Source organism: Rutilus rutilus, assembly GCF_951802725.1.
Source record: "Rutilus rutilus genome assembly, chromosome: 22".
NCBI lineage: Eukaryota > Metazoa > Chordata > Actinopteri > Cypriniformes > Leuciscidae > Rutilus > Rutilus rutilus.
Window position 1 is genome coordinate 28,784,157 of NC_140227.1, and position 27,561 is coordinate 28,811,717.

General features: G+C 37.4%; 1 protein-coding gene and 1 long non-coding RNA gene across 2 annotated transcripts; one reads left to right on the forward strand and one right to left on the reverse strand.

The window, feature by feature from the left end:
• Window positions 1-817: 817 nt before the first annotated feature.
• wnt4 (wingless-type MMTV integration site family, member 4) lies at window positions 818-15,476 on the reverse strand. Its single transcript, XM_084394997.1, has 5 exons — window positions 13,558-15,476; window positions 2,749-2,984; window positions 2,531-2,662; window positions 1,515-1,657; window positions 818-1,430 (listed from the first exon to the last, which is right to left on the reverse strand). Exons 1-5 carry the CDS (start codon window positions 13,632-13,634, stop codon window positions 960-962), a joined length of 1,059 nt encoding a protein of 352 aa, XP_084251123.1. The 5' UTR covers window positions 13,635-15,476; the 3' UTR covers window positions 818-959.
• On the forward strand, window positions 2,842-16,990 carry LOC311281765. Its single transcript, XR_014625846.1, has 4 exons — window positions 2,842-2,980; window positions 3,875-3,945; window positions 8,646-8,708; window positions 16,149-16,990. It is a non-coding gene; the product is annotated as an uncharacterized lncRNA (long non-coding RNA).
• The last annotated feature ends 10,571 nt before the right edge of the window (window positions 16,991-27,561 follow it).

Here is a 27,561-nt window from a genome sequence, read left to right on the forward strand (position 1 = left end):
TATGGTATCGTACATAGTCGCCATAAATAATTCAGTCACTCTGTCTGACTAATGGAGCAGGGAATGCTGGGGGATTTGTTTATTTGTGGTATGTGCGTCTGGAGAGGAAAAGTGCTAGAGTCATCGTGCACAGAATCCATGGTCGGTCCAAGCATCCCAAGCGGGTAAACAATTTATGTTTGTCAGTTTTGTGCCAGATGCATGGTTACAGCTCAGCACCAATGATCTGTCTGCGTCACTAGCTACGACTTTATTTTCAAAGCTCTCCTTTCTGAACGGCTTGTTAACACTTGTAATATTTCCACTCCGTCTTGTTCGGAGTTGGTTTGCATCTCTTCTAAAGCAGGGCTCGCTTTAACACTCAGCTTGTATGCGCTATCGGTGAGTGATTCTTGAATTCAAGCAGCATCACAGGAACGAATGGCAACGAGTATGGAAAGTACATGTACGCCTGGACTGCATCTCGATAGTTCGGTTCGTCCCATGTCCATCTTTCAAGATGAAGCCCTAAAGCAGCAGCTTTTAAACATTGACCTTTCTCCATATTCATGTGCCCCTGATCCCGCCGGGTCAACGTCTGTCAGTAACCCCGTTCCCAATGGCACTCCTCTGGTGCGCGTCACATTAAAAATTCACTCTCTATTCAATTGCAATAAGTTAAAAAATATACATATATATATATATATATATATATATATATATATATATATATATATATATATATATATATATATATATATATATATATATATAAAATAAGAGAGCAACTGCAGTTAAAAACAGAACGAGGAGAGAGAAAAATACTCTCAACTGGGACGTCAGATATATAGTCTCATGTATGACATGTTCCTCTTTCGTTGCATGAAATGCTTGGGAATGTCTCTGTCTTCCCTTGTGTGTATTTGCCTTGTTTCCCTGTGCGTGTAGGGAAGTGTTGAGGGGAAGTTGTGCCGCCTGGATCACCGGCACGTGTGCATCTCTACCATCTTGCGACACTGTTTGCACTTGACGTAGCAGCACCAGTGGAACTTGCAGCTGCAGCGGTCGACCACCTCCACCTCCTCGGTGTGGAACCCGCGACCGCAGCACATGAGCTCGCAGCCGTCGATGGCCTTCGAGGTCTTGTTGCAAAAGCGTCCCGCGGTTCCCATTATGCCCGGCGTTCTGGGGTCGTGCTCGCAGAAGTCTGGGCTCGGGTCCAGGTACACCAGATCTTCATCCGTGTGCGGCTTGAACTGCGAGTTTCGTGGGACCAGGACCTTGGTGGTGCCCACTTTACGCAGCTCCACTTCTGTAGCGCCGTCGAATTTCTCCTTGATGACGTTGCCCACTTTGCGGAACGGTGGCATTGCTTTCCAGCAGGTCTTCACCTCGCAGGAGCCTGAAACACCGTGGCACTTGCATTCCACTCGCATGTGGTTCAGAATCGCCTTGGAATGGTAAAAGAAATGTCATTTAATAACAAATCATGAGTGTGAAAACGTTCAGTGGTGATGTTTGTAAAGCCCTCTTACCTTCCTCCCTGCCTCATTATTGTGAAGGTTCATTAGGGCTCTGTTGGAGGACTGGCCTTTACTTCGTTCCCTGATGTCCACAAAGGACGTGGAAAAAGCAACCCCGTATGCAATATTATCTGAACATCCTGACCACTGGAAACCTGTTGAGATAAAGACGGTCAAGAGTGGAGAAGTGTAATGAGAAATCTGGAGTTTTATCAGTCCGTCTGGAAACAAAGTTGTAAGTCATCATTCTAACAAAGTTTTCCAGGTTAGTAAAATCAAATATTTGAATGTCATTTATAGTTTAGTTAACTAGATATCCATGAGAAGAACTGTATATTTAGCTATTTTTTTATTTTAGTGATGAATATGAAAAAGTCAAACCTTATGACTTTTGACTACACTAAAGCAAATCATTCAAATATTATATGGAAACTATTTATTTTTGTATTATGTTGAAAGCATATTTATTTTCTATCTATTGAAAGTGTAATGTTAGGTATATAAATCTTTAAAATAATATTTTTATAAAAGTTAAACTTTTAGTTAATGTAACTATAGCTGACAATATAATAAATAATAAATCCCTATCTAATAATTTTTCTGCCCAGTTCTTAGAAAGCAGAATTAAACAATAATATCATAGAAATATTCAATAAATGTTTTTTAATTATTCTGTTAAACATATCTTAAGTTGACACATTCAATAAAAATTTAAAGAGTACAGAATATATATATATATATATATATATATATATATATATATATATATATATTAGTGCAATCATTTGTTTAGTATTATATTATTGTATTATAATATGTTTCAGATCCTGCTCATAAACGGCACCTGTGAATTGTGACTGATCACTTCACATGTCAACTCTTCCTATCAAAGTGAGCATTTCTTGATAAGGATAAGTTGCTTTAATGACCAGAACTTTCAGTCTGGGTATGCAAGAATAATTTTTGTGGGTTCATAGCAATGCTACTGATTAATCATCATCATTATTATTCAGATAAAGCACACATACCTTCTGGACTGACACCGTGCACATTGCGGTCACAGCCACACTTGTCCAGCTCTCCACTGCTGCAGGCTCTGGTCACTGCAAAGGCTACGCTAGCAGCAGATAGAGCGTACACAAACGCAGCTTCTCTGGTACCTGTGGCAGAAATAAGCAAACATTAAGCATCCCCATGCTTTTAAGCAGAGCTGGCTTCACGTTCCTTTAAATGGGACTCTGCTTACCTTGTGTGACCACTTTCCCGAACACAGGAACACTCTCTAGCGTCGAGCAGTTCCAGCGTCGGTTGCGGAACTGAAACTGGCACTCGTCGATGGCGAGCTGGGCTCCCCTGCGGACCGCGTCCATCACCTCCACGTTACGCTTGCAGATCTGAACCTGCCTCTGGATGAGTCCTCGGAGCTTCTCACAGGTTTCTTCATCAGAGATGCTCCCCACTGAGGACAGCTTTGCCAGGTATCTGAGGACAAACCAAGAGGTTATCAATACGTGCTCATAGACTCTCATTAACAGACATTTGTACTGAACGTTTTTTGGACATTGTATCTAGAAGCTGGATGTTTTTGGAGCTGGAAGAAAAAGCCTAAATATCACATGGACTATGCAGGGTGAATAAAGTGATCTATGCAAGGAATGTTTTGTAGAATAATAATAAAAAAAATTCATCCTATGACATTCGGTTTAGTTGTTTTTCCAAATTTTTTAACATTAGTTATATCACTGGTTATCATGAACTAAAAATAAACAATCATTTTATTGCATTGGAAATAATACATATGTATTTGCATATGTGGAATCTGACATTAAAATGTATCAGTCAAATTAGCTAATCTATTCTAAACAAACAAGTTAAAAATGAACAACAGTATATTAGTATATTGGTGTATCATTATTAAATATTGTATATTTGTTTTTGTATTTATTCTGTAAAAGAAATGTTGTTCATTATTAGTTTATGATAACTATTGCATTAATTAATGTTAACAATTTTCAACTTATTGGAAATGGTTGTTTCCAAAAGGCTTCTGAAGTTTAACTGATATTATTGAAATAAGTTCAATAGTGTTCAACTTTTCAGTTCTCCTTATTTAGTGACATTTTCATGTTTAATGAAGGTAGGTTATAAAGGTATATATACTGAGTATCTAAAACTAAATTTAATTCGCGGTCATTTTATTTATTTACATTTTAATTAGTTTCGGGTTTTATTTTAGAGTAATTTTCCCACCAAATTATGCTTTATATATATATTTTTTAAGTTAAATGCTTTCATTTAGTAGTTGTTGTAGTTTCCGTTAACCATAACACTGCATTGTGGCACTAACAGGTTTTTCCATTGACTCTCTACAGCACAAACAGCACAGATGTAAACGCTGTGGCTCTCCTGTGACGTTCTTGGAAGGCTGTGCTCGACAGAAGAGGTAAGGGTGATGTTGAGAGAGGCGGATAGAGACTATCTTCACCCATCACCTCGAGGGCCGGGGGGTCGGGGCAACACCATCGCTTTAATGGGTCTGCTGAGCTCCATCTCTTTAAGGCACCTTATAAAAATAGTCCTATACTACAACGCGGCGCACAGATTTCCACCGTACACACCAAGCTTGGTCTCATTATCATCAAGAACGAGTGGAGATCAAAGTCTTGACTTGTTTAAGTTCTGCACAGATGCATTTAGTGGGTTGCGTGCAGGTGATGTTTGCAAGAGTGGTCACGGACGGCTTTGTTTTGTGTTATTTGTGTCTAAAGGTCTTTTGGTGTGGTAGTGAGTAATTCGAAAGTACGTCCAAATGAATCGCGGATGAAAGTCTCAGAACGGCTTTGAAGGTGCTGTGCTGTAAATACTCGTTTAAGTTACAAGATCACAGCGATGCCATTGAGGAGCCATCTTTGGTTCCCCGAAGAACCTTTCAATGATCACTTCTTAAAAGAACCATTTTCTTTCTATAAAGAACATCTAAGAACCTTTTTCCACTATAAAAAATAGCCTTAGATGCTGACATGGCATTAAATAAAACAATATATCTAACTATTTTCCACTATAAAGAACCTTTTGTGGTGACGTTTTACAATAGATAGCATACTTAAAATACTTAAAAATACTTTTTATTAATCTTAGTTCATGTTAATTTCAACATTTACTAATACATTATTAAAATCTAAAGTCATATCTGTTGACATTATTTCATGGACCTCAGCTAACATGAACTAACAGTGAACATTTGTATTTTTATTAGCTAATGTTATCAAAAAAATAATACATTAGCTAATGATAACTAAAGGGATCTTATAGTAAATCGTTTCCCCTTTTATGGAATGGAAAGTTTCTATGAATGCCAATAAAGAACCTTTATTTTTAAGGAGTGGTTCACAGAGAACGAGTTTTTACATTCCAATGTGCTGTTTTCTATTGTTATTTTATGTCATACCGTTGCACTTGCCTCTTGCATTTTTATTCATGACACGGCCACTGCATCCAAAGTCGCGTACTGTATAGTAGGTACTACATTTGGTTTGAAACGTACTTCACGAAAGCACATTCAATATAGTACAAATGTGTGTATGAATGACATTCGTACTGTACTACATCCACAATGGTATCACTGTCATGTGACCTACCAGTATCAGTTCACTGCCATTAAAAAAAAAATCCACTCCCGTGCCTCATGGGATAGGAAAGTGTTCATCATATGCACACTACAGAATCTCAACGGTTGTTTTCCGGGTACTTTTCGACCTATCGTTTTATCAATGTCATGTATTTGGACAAACCGCTCGGCTCACATGCTATCATGTGGAAGTGAGCATATTCAGACACAGGGAATGTTCTAAAAACGTGGGGCTCAAATTAAAAACTCATCTCTCTCTAGACATTGCTTATTTTTCATATTATTGACCCGCATCTCCAACTTTTAACACCATAAACATGTTCTTTGTGAACGTTCCCTATAGTAGTCTGCTTCGTTTCAGAGAGTTAAAAAGGGCGACTGGCAGCGCTGCATCTCAGCCTCTCTGTTGTTGACAAGAGCTGATTTTGAAGGCCAAGGCTCGGGCAGATAAGAAACAAACACCTCCTTGTTCACGAGACCATCTCTGCTCTCACAAGCCTTGATAACACACTTCTGTTCGGACAGAAGATGAAGCATGACATCACCGGCCAGATGCAGACGCATTCTGCGTGGCGGGTGATCGAGTTTCTTTTTTTTTATCATGTGTAGCATCTGTTGACGATTGCATGTTCTTGCATGCGTGTTTACAGCTTTTGTTTGTTACACCAGTAAATTAGCTCTGTGATCCCGACCTGATAATGAATCTGGCAGCCAAATGGCAGCGGAGGCCCGTCCGTTCTGCCGGGATAAGCGCTGGAATATAATATATCAGTGCCAGATGCTCTCATAAGACTCGCGCTCGTATCGAGCTCGGGATTTTGACAAACAAGCACCTGAAGAACGGCCCGCTGCATATTTGTCTGGGAAAAAGATTGTCTGAGACCTTGAGAGAATCTTGTTTTCATTGCTCCCCATTTCTAGCGTTCTCTTCTACTTTATTCCCCCCCCCCCCCAAAAAAAAATGCACTCGCTAATCGCAACGCTAAGTTTGGGAAAACAAGGGGGGAGCCGACGCGACTGTGGGATTTTGTAAAAGAATGGGAGATGCCTTCCTGTGTGTTTCTGGGAGGTTTTTGCGGAGCATTCCACCTGGAGCACGGTGCCTTCTTCCTTTTGTGTCATGTTTGTGTTGAATTACACAACCCTGGCCTCCGAGCGCTGTTGGCTCCAGATGGCTTAGCCAAGCGCGACTTAGCACGCAACCAGGCTGTTCGAGAGAGTTTGGAAGAGAATGAGAGAGAAAAAGAAATCGCCAACTCATACACGCACCAGGCTGTATATATCCGCTCGCCTCCTACTACAACTTAAAGTTATATAATATACACTACCATTCAAGAGTTTGGGGTCGGTAAGGTCCTTATGCTCAACAAGCCTGCATTTATTTGATCAAAAATACAGTAAAAGCGGTAATATTGTGAAATAATATTACAATTCAAAATAGATGTTTTCTGTTTGAATAGGTTTTAAAATGTAATTTATTCCTGTGATCAAAGCTGAATTTTCAGCATCATTACTCCAGTCTTCAGTGTCACATGATCCTTCAGAAATCATGATGATTTGCTGATTTGATACTCAAGAAACATTTCTGATTATTATCAGTATTGAAAACGGTTGCGCTGCGTAATGTTTTCGTGGAAACCGAGATTTCAAGATTCTTTTGATGAATGGAAAGAATTTTAAAACAGAAATTTTTAGTAAAATTATAATGTCTTTAAAAAAAGAAGAAAACTTACTGACCCCAAACTTTTGAAAGGTGTGTGTGTGTGTGTGTATAAATCACTGTAGACACTCTAGTGGAAAGTGTTTATAATTTTTACAGAAAAAAATGTTGCACGGGTATATTTGCCCACAATACATTGTATGGGTCAAAATTATTGATTTTTCTTTTATGCCAAAAATCATTAGGACATTAAGTAAAGATCATGTTCCATGAAGATATTTTGTAAATCTCCTCCTAAATATATAAAACATTTATTTTTGTGAGTGAATGCAGCAAAATCATGAACATAAATGAACAACTTTAAAGGTGATTTTCTCAATGTTTCGATTTCTTTTTTTTTTTCTTTTTTTTGCACCCTCAGATTCCAGTTTTTCAATAGTTGCTGCCAAATATTGCCCTATCCTAACAAACCATAAATCAATGGAAAGCTTATTTATTCAGCTTTCAGATGATGTATAAATCTCAATTAAAACAAATGACCCATGTGACTGGTTTTGTGGTCCAGGGTCACATATACGCCTCACTTCCTCTCAGCATCTTTTTTTTTTTTTTTTTTGAGTTTATTGAATAATCAAACGATGGCTGTTGACATTTCCTGTCTCTGTGTGGTAAATCGGTGAAGGTAAATATCGGACCTGTTCAAGCTACGACAGCAAGTAAACATGCATGCTGCGGCGTCCAAGGGCCACAATTTCATGATGCTTATAAAAATATTTGATATTTACATTTGTCAGCTGTGCGTCACAGGGCGACACGTCTGTGTATTAAAAGCTGTTTGTCTGACATAAATGCAGCGTTAGGGGCGTTAAACGAAACTGATGCATCACCCACGTATTTCCATTTTATTATTATTATTAAACCACCTACATTTAACAACATTAAATGTCCCTCAGCAATACCAAGGAGTTAGTTTTGAACAGAAACACTATTGCTGTTACTATAATGCATGCTCATACTTTTCCAAAAAACTTTGTGGGTAACTCATCCTGCACCGTTTGTGGCACAGACAGGAATGATATATTAAGTAGTGTTCCTTTTACAAGAGCAATCAGATTTGATTTTCAGCTGGAAGATGATGAATTGCATTACATATGCAACCACCCTGGCCACTAAGACTTAGTCTTAAACTAGTCTGACTAGCAGTTGGTCTTACTTTTCTCAAATTTAAGTTTCCAACAGCATTTATTTGAAATAATTTTTTTTTTAGCATTATAAATGTCTTTACTGTCACTTTCGATCAACTTAATGCATCCTTGCTGAATATGAGTATTAATTTTGAAACTTTTGAACCTTAGGTAGTCACACTTCATTTCTCCTCACAACATTGAAAATGCAGTCAAGAGAGAAAAGGACCCAAAATGTGAATCAAACATCCATCACGGGATGCGACATGTTTTCAGAAACAGATGTGTCATTCTTGCACAACTGTGTTTCTCTGATAAACAGCTCTAGTTTCCTCAATACCTCAGTGACTCACTGGCATTTCTAACTCTTGCAGACTCTTAAAAGCACATGTACCAAAAAGTCATTTGCTTTTAGTTATGAACATTTGCCAGAAAAATGGAGCTACAAGACAGTCTTTAGACAGATCTGCTGGTCTAGTGGATCTGTCTTTAACTCTAGAGGGCAGTGTTATCTCATTTATTGACAGTATCCTAAAAGATTAGCACTACAATTAACTGAACATGGTCATTTCAATCAATCATATGGATCTCATGTGGCGTCCAAGAAAATATCACATGTCAATTCCCAATTGTTAATATTTATTTAAGCTTGTTTCTATCTCTTCTAACAGATTAAATATGTACCAGATGTACACCATGAAGATACTTCAGCGCACCAAAAGTCTTTCAGAGCGGTAAGAAAACATGTACATTTAAACACATTAATTCAGGTAATTGTTGTATATGAATCTGCTTATACAGATTATAAATTTTTTTAAACGTTTAAAAACTTTTTTTGTAATGTTAACATCATTTTGCAAACGTAATGTGAATGTTACTTTTGAATGTCTGCTGAACGAAAATGTTAGATTAATGTCTTTTAGATAAAAAAAAAAAGATGTTCCATGACCAATGTATAAATACCATTTTTGTGCTACATTTTTAGAGACCAGATAACTCTGAATAAGCGTTCTGTTAATGTTACTGGAAGAGTCTTTGAGACAACCTCGTCAGAACTTAAGCCAAAGTTCTGAGAACGTTCCCTGTTAGCTGGGTATAAGCCAATGAAAATCATTTGTACACATATATACTTATGTAAAATATAATTTACATAAATTCAAGAAGTAAATGGGTGCATTATTGGTTTATTTCAAAGACATCCCAGCTTCTGATCTCTAAAGAACATCCTAAACATCTGACCGGAACGCCAGAACGCAGATCTGTAAAAGTGAAGATGGATAGACAGGAGGCTGGAGGAAATGCACTCGGGTATAGTAGGGAAAAATTAAGAGAAATGACTTTTTTCTGTATTTTTTTTCATAAAAATACAAAAGCAAAGGCTTATGGCCTCTCAGAAGGGTTTATGTGGCTCTCAATCTCAATTAGCATTTGTGAAAAGCATTATTACTGCAAGAAAGTTAATCCTGATTAATGAGCAGTCAATAAGAGATTGCTCAAATTCAACTTTTCAATCTCTCTTTTACTGTGTATGTCTATCACCTATTTTTCTACATGTAGTGTAATATTGCTGTTTGTAAACTTAAAAGGCCTGCAAAGTTCCAGAGATCGAAGTGCAGATAAATAGTTATTGTTTCCCAAAAGAACGAAGAGATTCTGAAGTGCATGAAACGAGTCGTCAGTACTTTCAGTCTCTCTTCCTGCGTGAACGTCTCGTGACCCTCAAACACAGTATTTGTAGCCGAGTTTGGTTCGTGACGTCGACGTGTTGAGAAGACGCTGTTTTCTGCTCTGCAAAAGCAAATCCACTTTGCATGCACTTCCAATGGTTAAGGACCGAAGTTATCGTTACTGTTTTAATACTGAGAAAGATCCGGGCGATGCGATGTAAGTGGTAGACCAATCACAACAGACTGGGCCATCTGACCAATCAGAGCAGAGCTGGCTCTCAGAAAGGAGGGGTTTAGAGAGACCCTTTATCAAGCCATTTCAGACACCGTGAGAAAAGAGCTGATGCTGCAATGTATATTACAAGATATATTTGTATAAAAAGTGTGTATTACAAGAAAATGTATATTTTACTGTAAAGCTTCTGTAGGAGACTCCGAAACACAACGAGGAACCTTTAAAATAGCATAGTAGGAGCACTTTAATGAGGATATTCAAGAGGAAAAAGATAAAAGCCGACCTGTTTTATTAAGTTAACCTTTTAATAGGCTGTTGTATGAGTGGAGGTATGTGATAACAGGTTTTACAGCTTCATTACCCTGTTGTCACTGGTGTTATTTGTGTTATCAGCCCTCGGCGCCAGAATGTTTTTCACATTAGAGGTTTCTCTCTTCTCATGTTGCTCATCAGCTGTGAACTATTTATTGACCATCCATGTGCAAACGTCTCCACCGCCGTTCTTTCCATCCCATGCGGAGAGTCACACTGCATCACATCCTAAACAAATACGACTGCATGGTTTTGTATTGTTTTATATTCATAATAATAACTGCGATCGAGCAGTTGCATTAGTGAACCGTCTGTGACCTCAGCATCTTAAAACCCATCTCAGCTTCTGTATTTGACAGAGTGCAACTCTTTCTTTAGTTCTGAAATTATTGCATAATGGAACTAGAATAGGAAAGTTCAAGACACTTTAAAAACCATTGAATTGTGAAGGTTGCTTAGGCCTTATACTTAAAGATTGGATGAATTGAGAATCAGGATTTTTATACTCTATGGATATTTTGGAGGATATTTGGAAGTGGGAAACTGTTCGATCGGTTAAAAACGCCGGGTTCAGACTACACTATATCAGACTTTGGCATGATCAGTTTGACGTAGGGTGTCGTAGTGATTCGTAAATGACAATGGGCATTGATCGTTTTATCTTGTATAGTGTCATAGATGACAACCGACACCGTGCCTGAGACGCTTCACGACGTCCTGACAGATTCATTTGTTTCCGGTCCGTCACATCTGTGACGTTGACCAATAGGAGCAAACACGCCGCTTCGGTAGCCATTGTTTGTTTACTCTCTTGTTCACGGAAATCAGTCGCTTGTTCCGCCTTCTCGATGACATCATGCATGTCATTAAAGACGACAAGCGATGATTGGTCGAGAAGCAACGTGCAGTCACGACACGATGAATTTAGGAGCCAAAATAGCATGATCTGAAATAGTGGCTATCGTAACAGACACAAATATTGTGTAGTCTGAACCCTGCGTATGTTGGAACAGACTGTGCAAAGTTTGGTGGATTTAATTTGAAAGCTCTAGGAGTTTCAGTCAGAAATGTTGGTCTCCACTTAAAGGGACAGTTCACCTAAAAATGAACCTCTCTCATGCCACCCTTGATGTTCAGAAGACTTTGATTCGTCCACTGGGGTCGTATTGATTACTGTTATGATCGCGTTGCAGATTCCGTGGACTCACAGAGATGGATCATTTTCCTAAAAATCTTTGTGTTTATCTGAGGGTGAGTAAATTATTTTTTGGGTGAACTATCCCTTTAAGGATTTTGAAGTTTGATCAATAACAGTATGCTCTCTTTGCCAAGCCGAGATGAAAGCAAGAGTCGCTGCTTGTCAAAATGCATTAGAATAAGTATTGAGTGATCATTTGCAGTATTTATTTAGAAAAGAGTTTGTTTGATAACATCTACCATCTGTTATTTATGCTCTCTAATTAGTGATTCATTCCTGGCTTTCTAACGCAAAACAACCGCATATAGTCATTGATAAAACTTGATCCAGCAATGTAAGCTTATATGTGCATGAACAAGCACATGCTGTAGATTTGAAGGACTGAAGATGTGCAGGTGCAGTATAACTGCTCTCGTGACCCGCACCTGCACCTCCACACAGGTGCTCAGCAATAATACATTCACACATCCCACAAATCAAAAGCTTTCAGCTGTATTTCTAAACATTTAATTGTGACTGTTGAGTAAAAGTGGACTTTTATTGCAGCTTGATACTTTTTTTAAGCATCACTGACCTGAAGAACCGATGAAACATCAATCTTTTTTGATCTCTGAAGAGGTTTGTGCTGAACTTAAACAGAAAAACCATTGCAGATCCTTTATTTTTAAGAGTCGTGCGGGTGCTATTGAACTGAATGCATAATAGTTCACAGGCTTCTTACATGCAACAAATACGAAACTAAACAGAATGAGTGTGGTTACTCAATCTTATCTGATTTTATTTTAAATGAGTGAGACTAAACAAACAGTGTGTTTTCTTAATCGTACCTTACATCTACATCTCATTTTGAGATCAGACATAAAGTGCAACATGTTTTTATAAGACGAGGTCACTATTGATTTCATTTAAACTAGAATAACAGTGTTGCTTAGAAGATTTATATGTCTGAAGAAGGTCTTCGTTAAAAATCATGCAATGGATTTCCTGAAATGTTTTGAATTCACCCTATTTATTGTCAGTTGTCATGTTGGTTTTCTACTAATATATTTTTCCTACAATTAATAAAAATACCTTTTTTTTTGGTGTGGATATTGCAGGTTTTACATTTTTACATTGAGTCTCTCAAAGACCTATACCCTTTCCTTGTTGATCAAATATATATTAACTTAACCTTTCAGTTCTTATCAAACGTTTTACTTCAGGAAAAGTCAGATATTTATGCCATTAGTTACTAGTTTTCCTATCAAGTGTTTCTTAATAGTACAGACTAGACTACAGCTTCATGCCCACGTGTTGCTCATATAACTTAAAAACTTGTCTCATTTGGCTACTTGCTAATACCTGTCCTGGGATGGGGTTGGAATAGAGAACAGGCTCCTGTCAGAATGATCATATTTTGTAGACAGGTAGGAGGTTTTCCTTTAGTGTGAAGCGTGTCTGTACATGCCCCAAACCTGTCACCTCGCCTTTAGTTAAAAACACTCTTCCGTCGAAAACTCAGCTGCATCTGGATAGATTAAATGATGTGCTATTCTGCCCTGAGGATACAGATAAATAATCTTAAACAGAAATGCAAGCACAGAACAGAAATCTTGATATGACCTAAACCAAGCCTGCTATTCTGCTACTTAACCAATATGAATGTCTAAATCAGACCATTGCTTCCTCGGTATAATCTATGAAATTATTGATTTCTACAGCTCTGTTCAGCACTTTAAGTATGATGAAGAGTGCTGTTACTGCTGTCATATTCATGCGTTGCTCTCCAGGCTGCGCGCAACCAGCGCCAAGCGCAGCTGTGCCAAATGCACATGAACTGAAAGTTTGTGATGTCAGTCTCCAAATAACCAGTTTCATTTCCTTATATTTTGTGCTCTCCCTTTAAAGCATGCTTTTGTTTAAACTGACTTTATTTCTATTCTAGGCCACTTATTTTTTGTGACTATACTTCATGTCTTCTGCGCGTTCAAAAATGTGCAGCAAAGGCATTAAGGTGAATCTCATTTATATGATCATATCATCATCCGTCAGATTTGTGATTGCCATGGCTCATAAATTGTGGTGCACTGACACGCTGCACGCTTGCTTTTGGGAATCTGACTGACTTTAGTCATAACAGACAACATAGACGTCAAAACATCACATGAATGAAGAAAGTGATATTCACTTACAGCCAGTTGCTCGCATTGGCGGAGAAGAGTGCTAGAAAGAGCATAAGCAGTGACCTTATCAAATACTCCGATGACATCTTGAGAGGAAGAGAGGATACAATCAGGTAAAGGTTGCCGGGATAAAATCCTCAGGAGGAGTTTGTCAGGGGCACTGCGCTGAAAAGTTGCATCGAAAAGCGATTAATCCATCATTGCGCATCCATTTGGATGAGAAGCGGGTCTGTCCGGATCAACAGTTCTTGCCTCCGCGTAAAAAGCAAGCGCAAGTGCTCAAATAGTTTGTATAGTGGCAGTAAAATCACACTTGAGCGGTATCCCCTGATGCGATTTCTTCAGAGCGCGTGCAGCGGTTTCCACGGTCCACTTTTACGCAGCATCAGGTAAAGATGAACCACGCGCGGTCCCGCCAGTAAAGTGAGTCTAAATGACAGTCCTGGACCTGCGCATGCAGTTGATTCATGTAAACGTGAAGTTCAGCTCGGTTTGGTGACCCCTGTTAGATGCCACTCTGAATTCAGTCTGAGAGTGAATGCTGAATTTACTGACTCCTGAAGGGTTTGGTAGGGGCGGCGCGTCATTTGGGGGAGGTTTTGATGTGTGAGAAAGCAGATAAAGGCGGGTTTAGTGCATGCATATATGTTTTCTCTCGCGCTTGGCTGCCAAGTATTTTTAGAGTTCTCCAGAGGGACTCAATGCGGCAGCTATTCGCCGTTCTCGAGGTATAACCTCTTATACTTTTGGCAAGGTGTATTTTCCCTGGCCTCGGTGCCCCCAAACGCAAGTACTTTGTGGTTAAGATGCTGTTTATAGACTGCCTTGTATTTTGACAGCTTTGTATAAAAATAGACATTATGGCATATCATTAATGCTGTTATATAACCTATAGTTGTCATTTGAATGAAAATGAAGATTTACGCATTTTACATAAGACACATCATCCCCAAAGATCTCATTTATTAGGTTTACATAAACAAATGAAGCCAGGTTTTGTAGTGAACATTGGGCTGAAATCAGTCGCTGGTGTTTTCACTACAGTAACAGCAACAGTTCATCATATATGTGTGCTTGTGTGTTTCACATATGCAATAGGAAACCACAATCATCTTTCAATGCTGGTAAATCTTACGTGTAATTGTTTTTATCTGCCTTGCACTGGACTGACAGACAAGTGTTTGACTGGCTCACTCAGAATCCCTGTTGACCAACAGAGGGAGAAAGTGAGTAACAATGACTGATGCTTGTGTCAAGGTTGGTGTTTTTTGAATTGAAGGACTTCTAGGTTTCGATCTGGGAGATTGTTCTGATTAATCTTTCAATTTTTAAATGATGCTACCAAATGCTGTCAGTTTTTTGCCCTTTTTTGTAACTCAGTGTTGCAAAATGTGAACTTTCTGAGCCCAGGTGAGCATCACAGCTTAAAGAATCAGATCATATCTCTTTTAAAACATGCTTTCATGAGGGACTATTCAAAATGTTTCAGACTTGATGCCATATGCATTTTTTTTTTTTTTTTTTTTTTTTTTTTACTGATATTTCATTAAAAGCTATATTTAGGTAGAATTATTATTGTATTCTATATCACTTATTAAAATGAATGGAGACATGTAATTTGTCAAAATACTGATATGTAAATGTAAATTATTCCTGTGATCAAAGCTGAATTTTCAGCATCATTACTCCAGTCTTCAGTGTCACATGATCCCTCTAATATGCTGATTTACTGCTCAAGAAACATTTATGATTATTATATGTAAGTGTTGAAAACAGTTGTGCTGCTTAATATTTCTGTGGAAACCGTGATACTTTCTTTGAGGATTCTTTGATACATAGAAAGTTCAGCATGATGAATGGAAAAACAGCATTTATAAGAAATATAAATCTTTTGTAACAATTAAAGTCTTTACTGTTGATCAATGCTTCCCTGCAAAAAATAAAATAAAAATAAAATACACAACTTCTTTGAACAATAGTCTGGCTAATTATATATATATATATATATATATATTTATATTTATTTATTATATATTTATATATATATATATATATATATATATATATATATATATATTTATATTTATATATATATATATATATATATATATATATATATATATATATATATATATATATATATATATATATATATATATAAATAAATAAATAAATAAATATTATTATTATTATTATTATTATTATTATATATTTATGTATATATGTATATATGTGTGTATGTGTGTATATATATATATATGTGTGTATATATATGTGTATATATATATATGTGTATATATATATGTGTGTGTGTGTGTGTATATATATATATGTGTGTGTGTGTATATATATATATGTGTGTATGTGTATATATGTGTGTATATATATATATATGTGTGTGTATATATATATATATATATATATATATATATATATATATGTGTATATGTATATGTATGTGTGTGTGTGGGGGGGTTTAAATGTGTATACTGTAAATAATGCCATAGTGCCAATTAATGACATTAGAAAAATACTTGCCAAAAAGTTGTATTAGTGTTTAGACTGTATACATTCTAATTGTATAATTTCCCTCCCATCAGGCCTTTTCAGTGCTGTTGATGGCTCAGACTCAGTGTCTGGACTCATGAGGGACCAGAACACACTTGCTGCCGGTTCTGTTCAGTTCTGCGCCTCACTGGTGCTGATTTACTGAGCCTTGGCCCGTGTGCAATCCCACACTCACAAAAGAGGTGTGATCCGTTATCCTCACAGACCGACGCCACCGATGAGAGCAAGACTGGATGGAGCCAAGGAGACGAGGTTTGGACAGTGGACAGCCTACATGACACTAGTTTTTCACAGTTGTTGTGCTTGAACTCTTTCTTTCACATTGAGCAAATCAGCAGCCGTAAAACCACAATCAGTGGAGGCAGATTGCTCGGAGTAAGTGCTGAATTCTGTGTTGGTGTTGATTTGGGAACGCTCTCTTTATCTGAAGAGACTTATGTGTTTGTCAATCAACCATCTTCCACAGATTTCCAATCTGTCATCTGTAACTGCTAAACAGGTTTGTTGATTTCTATAGTCTCAAAGTTATACAATGATTTTTTTTTCTCCAGCCTCCTAAGTATGATTAATTTATGTTTATTTTATTTTAATGCAGATTATTTGACATGGGCACTTATGCCCATCATATAAATGTGCCAGATTTAGCCATACAGGCACATTTTCATCTGCGGTGTATGACAGGTTGATGGCAAGAAGAAAAGAAACACAACAACATAAATTACACATGCCTATAATTAGTATAACAATGACTCTATAGTACATTAAAGAATCATACAAAAGCACATAGTAAAAAGCACAAAAACACTTACAAAATGACTTAAAATATAAACTGATAGAAAAAACACGCCACTACTCCTGGTTATGACATGTTTGATTATCCTATAACCACTGTTTTACAGATTTAGAAACTTTTTCCACAGTTTCTTATAAAAATGTGATTTTACCCTGCTGATTTTGTGTCTTTTTTTCCAGACCAGTTCAGCAACAAGACCGTTCTAGACGTGTGTGTGGATAAACATGCACTCAAAGATGCTGATTTACAACTGAGAAATTATAGACACGTGCCAGCAGTGAATGAATCCATTCTTGCGGTGCGAGCGCTGCAGACGTCTGGACAGGCTCTTCACAGCATGCGCTGAACATGCAAGTGCACAGTCATTGTACAGCAGACTGCAGTGCCTTCACAAGACTCCTACTGAAAGTTCTTCCTCCGTCTGGAATCCTTCTAATTAGTCTGTCTACCCTTATCAATACTTAGTTTTCAGTTCATAAGACACTGTGAAATAATATGTTGACACTGAATGCTTGAATATGATTGGTTGACGAATGTTCTAAGGTGTGCAATTAACGCATGGCTAAAGTAGTTCCAGGCAGGCTTTGACCGCATTACATGTCCGTATCACTTCGCCAAATAATTTCAGTTATTTCAAAGGTCCTTATAGCTTACAACAACAAAAGCACCAAACCCACATCGACACTGACCGAGCAAACAAATAAAGTAACAATAGGATGAAAACGACACAATTTTGTGTGTTTTTGCCACAAAATTACATTTTATTACGTATGGACAGCACATAGGCCTACTCTCCTTCTCCTGCTCTCCCACTTAAACGCATGCACACAAACACAGTATGGACACACACTCACACAGAAATGCGTCGTCAGCTCTTCTCTGATGATTTTATCAGTAAAATAGTTTAGCAACTTAAAAGCTACACGACATTTGTCACTAGAGAGGTTATTACGCCGCTGTTCTTGAAGCAAATAAACTAACAGTTTCGTTATTAGTAGAGACGCTGCTGATCTCTCTCTCTCTCTCTCTCTCTCTCTCTCTCTCTCTCTCTCTCTCTCTCTCTCTCTCTCTCTCTCTCTCTCTCTCTCTCTCTCTCTCTCTCTCTCTCTCTCTCTCACCACTCTCTCACTCATATTTGCATTAATAACTGTATTAGTTTGCTATCAATGGCTCACGCCTCAGTGACTAGCTCTAAAATAATGTTCTGGAAATAGCAACGGAGGCTTGGGATGAGATATGTAAGAAATTAGTCCTACACACGAGCGTTTTAAGTACAAAAACAACAAATATACCTTGAAGAACATCTGAACAATTTCTTGAACACAATTATTATGAATATAGCGTTGTGGCATTACCACCTCGGATGTGCATTATTTTCTAATAATTCAACAGCCATTGTCAATTATTCTTTACTTAATTACATTATAAATATTATTTATATTATATTAACAATATTATTAAATAATATTAATAATTTACAATGTATTTAACATAATAATTGAGTTTTGCATAGTATTTATTTATTTATTTCCATATCTAAGCAGTATATATCAAAGTCCTATTTTATTACAACCTGATGCCATCAGTGAACCAATGCAACTTAAGGAACTATGTCGCTAAATTAATAAAATAAAAAAAATCCAGTTGTTGTCTTTTATTTTAAATTGGAAGCTTCTTCTGACTGTAAAGTTTTAAAATGAAACGAACATGGAAAGAGTTACGCGGGCATTTGCGTTTTACAGCGCGCATACTTTGGAAAGATCCAGGAAATGACATCAGTATCTGTGGCCCATCTGCTGCGATTGAGTTCAAGAGAGGATGTTGAGCCCAAATTAAAATCAGATCTAAGGGTGCTGATCAGATCTGCATTCTTTGTCATGAATACATATATTGTTGTCTTTTCAGACCAAAGCAAGCTGTCTAGCATTAGGCCATCAGTGTTGAAGTCAGTCAGAAGTGAGCGGAGAGGTGCAGAGGTTAGGCAACAGAAGGTTGATCTGATCATCCCTGTCTGTGATAAATTAAATCCAGAATGAATGACTCCTGGGAAAAGGGAAGAAAAGGGCTTAGTCATGAAAAGGCGTTCCTGAGCCGTCCCGCCCTCCATGGCAACATGGATTGGCACATATATCTGATCACAATGGCATTCCGAACCCAAACAGATTTTATACAGCTTGTGCTTGCAGAGCCGTCGCCAAGGAAACGGCTTCCCAATGGCATGTTAATGGTGGTGCGCCGGACCCCTTTAACATTTACACTGAGCGTTGGGTACCATAAACATTTCCCCTTTGCGTTCGGTTGACTGTGAGTTATGGCGTATTACGGTCAAGGGTCTTTTCCGGCCTCTTACAATAACGCCTGCTATCGCAAAGATTTAGCCAATAAAAATGACTGTCAGAATTTTTTTTTTTGTGAGATTTATTCATTTTGGTGGATGCTTTTCCAGAGGGACACAGTAGGACACAAACGATTAACATTAGAAGTGATGCAAGAAAATCGATTTCACTCTATTATGCAGCTCTCTGGAATACCTGATTTTGATTGGTTCATCCTGGCATTTTATGCTGCATTCACGCCAGGTCATAATTAGCATAATTACGAGATGACAATTCGTGACGTTCTACTCTGAGCTGTTCTCGGACTCGGAATTCGAACATTGTCAATGTCAAAATAATGGTACAGCGGTCAGGTGGAAGTCGGAATTCTGAGAAAAATCCAGAATTTGCAAGTTTTAGACCTTATGCGCCAGAGAAACAAGCACAGCCATCTTTAAATTTTTGTATTTGAATTTCTGTTTTGCGGTAGCTCTGTATATTTCTATGACATCGCTGTTGAAGAATAATAAGCTGGTGAAGTGGATTTACTGTTTGTAGCGTTGACAAAAGTTATCATGAGCGTTGTAATAAGGCTTCATAAGGTCTATACGAGGACGTGAATGCTTTTTACAAATGTAATTACGGTAATTAAACTCCAATTAATATACTATGCCCGACCGTTTATTTACCTAATGGCTGGTTAATAACTGAACTTGTTAACCCTGTTTGGTTTTATTTTGCAGTAAAGACCCAGTTCAATGTACATTATTTTTTTACTAAAGCAACGTTTTAATTTGTTTTATTGGTGTGTGTGTGTGTGTGTGTGTGTGTTTGCTCCTAGCATCGATCATGGCAACCCTTCCCTCTGGAAATCCTGATGAACACAACACGGGTGTCATCTGAGTGAAAGTGTTTACGGGTTCCTCTATCTCAGATCACAACAGGTTAAGTTTGTTCTCCTTTCACATCTGCCTTCAAACATAAAGCAGATCTTCAGTCAATACTGCACAAATATTGACCAGACTGTTTGTAATACTGGAAAACTGGTCTACACAATTCACTTGGTACAAATGACCACAACAAGCTAACTAGAAGAATATGGAAAATACAATATAATAATAAAACAATAAATAAACTCAAATAAGATCACTTAAAAATCTATATTATTTCTCATAGATAGTGAGTCAAAAGTCAGTAATCTGAACATTTCTCATTAAAGTTTTTGAAAGTAGTTTCTTATCCGCACCAGGGCTGCAGTTATTTGATCAAAAATACAGTAAAAATAGTAATATTGTGAAATAATGCCATTTAAAATAACGGATTAGCTGAATTTTCAGCATCATTACGCCAGTCTTCAGTGTCACATGATCCTTCAGAAATCATTCTAATATGCTGATTTGATACTCAAGAAACATTTATTATTATTATCAATGTTGATTGATAGGATTCTTTGATGAATATAAAGTTCAAAGGAACAGCATTTATTGCTAATAAGTATAAATCCTTTGTAACATTATAAATGTCTTTTATATCCAATTTCGATTAATTAAATGCATCCTTGCTGAATACAAATATTAATATCTTTAAAAACTGAACACAGATTTTTAAAAGGTATCATAATGCTTATTGTGTATACAATGTTTCTCTTAAGATACTTCATCCAAACATTACTGATATAACTAACGTGTGCTGAAGAATGAAAGAGCAGCATTTGAACAATAATACTGTAATACTTCTGGATTACAATCAGCAAAAGAACAGCCTTTTTATGAAGAATAATTTTGGCTAAATGGGTTCTTAAGTAGGTTAAATGGTTCTTTGGAGAATAATATTTTGATGTTTCATTATTGGTTCTTCAGATCAATGATTTACTTTCCAGGTTCTTCAATGCACCAGAAATTGAGAATAAGTAGTTCTTTGTGGTTTTCCAGTGGCATCAGGCGGTAAAACTCTCTTTGGTTACTTTTAATCTAAACTGATTTATTCTTTTCACCATAGACACTGATATGGACATGTCCTCCTTGATATTAAGATTAGTGGTTGATCAGTAGGGTTTTATTTTATTTAGCTTTGGTCAAATTTCAGTCTTTTGGCACAATTACTAAATGTGCATTTCAATACATATACAATGACTTTCTGTTGCACATGACCTATAGCAGTACGTGCGAATGCTCGTGAGCAGTGTTGTGGAAAGTTACCTTTAAAAGTAATGCGTTACAATATTGCAATATAACTAATTGCGTTACTTAAAGGGATAGTTCACTTTGAAATTAATTTTTGATATGTTTTAGCTTACCTCAAGGGCATCCAAGATGTAGGTGTCTTTGTTTCCGCAGTAGTTTCAATTTTGATATTTTTAGGTCAAACCGTTCTTGTCTGTCAGTCATATAATGCAGGTCTATGGTCACTGGCTCAAAACACAAGCACAGAGTCCAAATTAAAACAATTCCCCATCGTCCAAATGAAACAATTCCCCATCATAAGTACACATTGATGGCCTAAGACACGAAACGAGCAGTTTGTGTGAGAAAACGAACAGTATTTATATCGTTGTTATCTCTTGAAAACAGCACACGTCCAAATGATCTGACGGCGCGGGCGGGTATAGATATATACATAGATGTCGCCTTGGCTACTGCAGTTCATTGGAACGAAACCGTAGCCAAGCGACATCTAGTGTATCTATACCCGCCCACTGGCGGGTATAGATGTATACACTAGATGTCGCCTTCGCTACTGCAGTTCATTGGAACGAAACCGTAGCCAAGGCGACATCTATGTATATATCTATACCCGCCCGCGCCGTCAGATCATTTGGACATGTGCTGTTTTCAAGAGATAACAACGATATAAATACTGTTCGTTTTCTCACACAAACCGCTCGTTTCGTGTCTTAGGCCATCAATGTGTACTTATGATGGGGAATTGTTTCATTTGGACGATGGGGAATTGTTTTAATTTGGACTCTGTGCTTGTGTTTTGAGCCAGTGACCATAGACCTGCATTATATGACTGACAGACAAGAACGGTTTGACCTAAAAATATCAAAATTGAAACTACTGCGGAAACAAAGACACCTACATCTTGGATGCCCTTGAGGTAAGCTAAAACATATCAAAAATTAATTTCAAAGTGAACTATCCCTTTAAGTAATGTGTTGCTTTATTTTTATCACCATGGCTCTCACTCTCTTCCAGGCCTTGCATGTGTTTTTTTTTAAAGTGCCTTTTCAATGCGGTAATGCATTAAAGAACATGCACCTATAATAGCATGCATCTTCATTTTCAAATATTATTATATTCTGAGCACTCTGAATATTTCCTGACCTCTAGAGCTATGTTTGCCATACAAAAGATCTCTTAATGTTATGGGTGTTTTGTTTCTTTTGTACTTTTTGTCTGTTCCCGCACGTTCACGAGAGCTCGTCGACACATGCGTGTTGTTGACGCGAGAGCAGATTTGATTGGATTACCTTTATCATGTCTTTACTACCTTTCAGGCCTTGAAAGTGGTAGTTACGTAGGCTGTTAATGGAGAGTACAAAAATTCATCAAAAAGATCTTCATTTGTGTTCTGAAGATGAACGAAATGAGGGTGAAGGATTAATGAATTAACCCTTTAATTCAGTAGTTTAAAAAAGTAACATGTATCATTATTATTTTGAAAAGTAACCCAAATCTCGTTACTCGTTACATCAAAAAAGTAATCTGATAATGTAATGCATGTTACTTGTGATTGGTTACCCCCAGCACTGCCGGTGAGAGTGAAAGAGGGGGATGTGACCTGTAAACTCGGGTTAGGGCACGCAGGGGTCAGTAGTAGAGATTGTAGGAGATGAGCAGTAAGCTGAGTTACTCAGTAACTCTTTCTCTCACACAGCAGGGTTTTGGACCAGCGCAGGATTAGATCGACACATAAAAAGTCACTCCTGTTTCTAAGAAGATCTTATTTCGTAAAGCCTCTCTCACCAGTCTATTCATATAATTCGGTTTTGTTCTTTTTATCTAACTTCATCTCATCCTCTCTTTCACATGCAGATTGGCACACACGCATTTCACTTAAATGTGTATCGTGTCATGTTTTTCCGTTATCTGTTTATGTGCACTCTCTCTCCCGTCAGGATGTTTTCTGTATTGACTCTCTGGTTAAGGCGGAAACCAGCAGGACGGATGATGTTGAGTAAATGTTAGTCCACAGTCAGCCTCAGTGTCAGGGTCAGGGATAGCAGTGTTTGAGCAGAGCCGTCCTCACACATTCACAGCCTCGGTGGGCCTGTTGTTACCAGAGACCAGACTCTCAAACGCTGGAATGCTAATGGCGTAAAATGATAACTATAATCTGACAGTTGTGTATGAGCATCATGACAGCCACAACAATGAGCCCAGAGCATATGGAGACATTCGGGATTGTGCATATTACTTGAACAGATGCATTTTACCTATGTTTCTCAGAGGTTGTTGTTTCGTTGCTCAGGAGAATATATATATATATATATATATTGTGATCATTATTGCAATAGGCAGCAAACAAAATAAACAATGCATATTATAAACATATTATTAGCCATTTGGGGTCATTGAGTTTCCAGACAACCAAATAATGTAAAAATAATGAAATGCAACAAATCATATTGCATTAGGATAAATTGGTCAACTTTGTTGCTAAATGGTGGACAAATTCACACCAGGTAAAAGCTAGTTAAATGACTGTACTGTAGGTCATTTCCAGCAGAGACAGGTAGATACTACATGAGGTAAAATAATATTTGACCCAGACTATATGGGTTATATTTAGTACCCAGTCAGTACGTGATGTAAAATCTTGTTCCTCAAGCAAAACCAGTTGATAACCTACTGGTCTAGTTTCTTGAGCTGGTGCGATGTGTTCCGACTCAGACTGTGATCTGCACTTTTGGGGGGTTTTAAGGGCTTCTCTAGATGCTGGTTTGGGTGGTTGATGGGGGGTGTTGCAAGGTTGAAGGGTTAGGCCCTCAAATGAACAGCTGAGTTATCTTATTTAGTCTGTATAAAGGCCGCCCAACTGTCATAACAAAGGAACAGGACAGCAGGGCCCCTCGACAGACAATGGGGAGTCAATGGCTCCAAAGAGCATCCCTAATACACAGCTCTCCTGAAAAGAGAGGCCGTTTGAATGGGATTGAGGGAAGCTCAAAACAAAGCTGGATCCCGACTCAATTGGGGGTATCAATCAGAGCTCTCATGGCCTTCTGCATGCCGGCCGCTTTGTAGAAATTAAATGTACACGTCTAGTAAAATTGATATAGGAATGCAATAGATAATATTGTGCATATAACATTTTTTTTTTTTTTTTTTTTTTTTTTGGACATTACCTTTGCAGCTCGTTATTGCCTCATTGCTGTTTGTGACATTTCCAAATTTGAATTAAATAAACCTGTAAAAATGTCTCATCACAAACTACTTGCTCACTGCAATTACTGTTAAGGGTCAGAAATGTATGGGGCCCGTAAAGGGACATGGTGATGGACTTACAGATTGGAGGAAACATTATGTCAATGCTTTTGCGTTCTCTCGCAAAATGTTTGCATTCCCCCAAGAAACGTTTGAGTTCTTTGCAAGCGAACGCAAAGCTTCTCAGGGGAACGCAAAACTTTTGCGAGAGAACGCAAAAGCACTGAAATATATTTTTTTCCTCCCATCTCATATTTTTTGACATATTTCCCCGACATGAGGATGAGCAAATGACGACAAAATATATTTTTTTTGGGTGAACTATCCCTTTAAAATGCGACACAAACATAAGTGTCTTTTATGACACAAAGAATAAAAGGAATTATCTTTCAGTCATGACAGAAAATGTTGTCAACGATGTCAAAACAATCCCCTTTCACACCGATTAACAAACTGATTAAAAACGCTGTATTCTGCTGCCAGGCCAGTAGATGGCGATGTCACTTTGTAAAGAAACACTACACACCTGCAGACTGAAGACTTAATACACATGCGCATGATATCACAGTTTTTACAAATCTTTTTTTTTTTTTTTGGTCTACACTAAGACGATAATGGTATCGTTTTCAAAAACTTGCACTTTGAAACCCATTTTCAAAAGTTTGCGTTTTCAGGTCCCCAAACACTGCCGTCCTGTAAATGACCGACCAATACTCTGTTTTTTTGTTGAAAACGGTGTCCTGTCAACTAAGTCTGTGGGATTTTTTAATCAGTTTGTCAGTCTGATCACTATAAAAATGAATATAACACCTCTTTTCAGCAAGACTTTGATGTGAATGTATGTCGCACAAACAGTGCAGGGGAAGTTTAATAATTAGCCTTAGCGACAGCAACTAATAATTGAGCTATTTAAATCATTAGTGCAGCAATCTTACCTGAATAACTTTTGCGATGAAAAAGAGAAGCAAAACACATCTAAACTCTTTCCTGTGTTGCCGTCGATTGACGAGAGGTTCTGGGCGGGAGCATTAGAGAAATGTGTAACAGAGAACAATGACACTTTTCAGACTGGATGTCAGCAAAGTGCTGTCAAGCAGATGTTCACACACATTGTCAAATTAATGATTAAGACAAGCTTTGCGCTGAGACTGTGTTTTATTCAGTGTTTGTGATATAGTGAGGGCCAGAGGTGGCCAGCGGTAGACTCCCTTTGCTCTCCACCCTCCCCCAGGTCTCTGTTCCCCTCGTATTCAATGCCGTCGGACTCATGGTATATGATTCACTTCGAGTTCACTAATTAACAAATTTGTGACCTACATTTCCTGGTTCCTGACTCTCCTGTACACGCTTGCTTCACCTTTAACCTAGTGTAAAAATGTTTGTAATTTTATTGAAAAATATCATTAAAGATTGTAAAAATTCTCAAAACATTAATTGCTTAATTGTAAGGATGAACTGTATAAGATTTAACAATACAATACATGTCATTTTACTGTACATTCGTGTAAATTTTGGTTATTTTGTAAGTAAAATTAGTAACTTTATGATTTATGTTGATAAATACAGATAGAAGTTCATAATAAGTCCCTATATGCATAATTTGAATAAATTGTATTGCAGTATTTCAGTTACTGAAGGTTTTATGTCTCAGTATGAAGATCTCTTTTTGGGAGTCTTAAATATTTTTCTGTAAAATAACGGTAAAATACTGGCAGCAGAGACACAAGCAATATACTGTAATTCTACGGTATGAATACTGTGAAATTGCTTTACAGCATATTACTGTGAAAACAAAAAGTATTTTCTAGTATTTTTATTTTATTTTACAGTAAAATACTGGCAGCAGAGACGCCAGCAATATACTGTAATTCTACGGTATTAATACTGTGAAATTGCTTTACAGCATATTACTGTGAAAACAAAAAGTATTTTCTTGTATTTTTATTTTATTTTACAGTAAAATACTGGCAGCAGAGACGCCAGCAATATACTGTAATTCTACGGTATTAATACTGTGAAATTACAGCCATGTACTGTAAAACAATACATGCAGTACATTTCTGAGATTTTCAATTTACAATATATATATATGGTAAATTGAAAATCACAGAAATGTACTGCATGTATTAATTATTTTTTTTACAGTAAATGGCTGTAATTTCACAGTATTAATACCATGTATGTTACTTCCAAAACAACCTGCATTTATCAGATATGTGGTGTGGATTTTATGTAGTTTAGTGCATTTTCATTGCATTTTAGTAGTTGTGCAAGTCATGCAATTTACCATTTGCAATAGTAAGAACATTAAATCAGGTTATTATACATTAACTATACAATACGCAGGCACCAAGTTGCAATATTACACTTTATCCCTTTATTGTTCGCAGTGAATGTCTGGCTCAGCTGGCAGTTTTTCCTGTAGATTAAAACTGTGCAGGTTTCAGATGCACAGCTTGTACAGTAATTCAGATGTAGCTTTGGTCGCCATGTGTATGCAAGTCCTTTTTGAATTATGACATGATAAAGAGAGTTATTGTTATTTCTGTAAACATAATATAAGCCCTTTGAAAAGCAAGAACATCCATTAATTACACACCGAGCTTAGAGCGATCAGGGAGGGAACAGGTGCTGATTGTCTCTGAGCGAGTGCTCTGTGCCTGCAACACCACCTCTTATATCCCCTTACCCAATGATCCGAGGAACACACCACCGTATTTCTGAGAGAATAGACCCCAGCTGCGCGTCACACCTCATAACGCCTCGACGCTGCAGTGTTAGGAAGTTTTAGGTGGGTCGGCATCAGCGGAGAGCGTTTCTAGGAATGCAAGGAGTCATGTTTTATCACGGTTGCCTTAACGGACTATTTGAAGTGCATGATTCAGTGTTAGCTCATGAGTAATGTGAC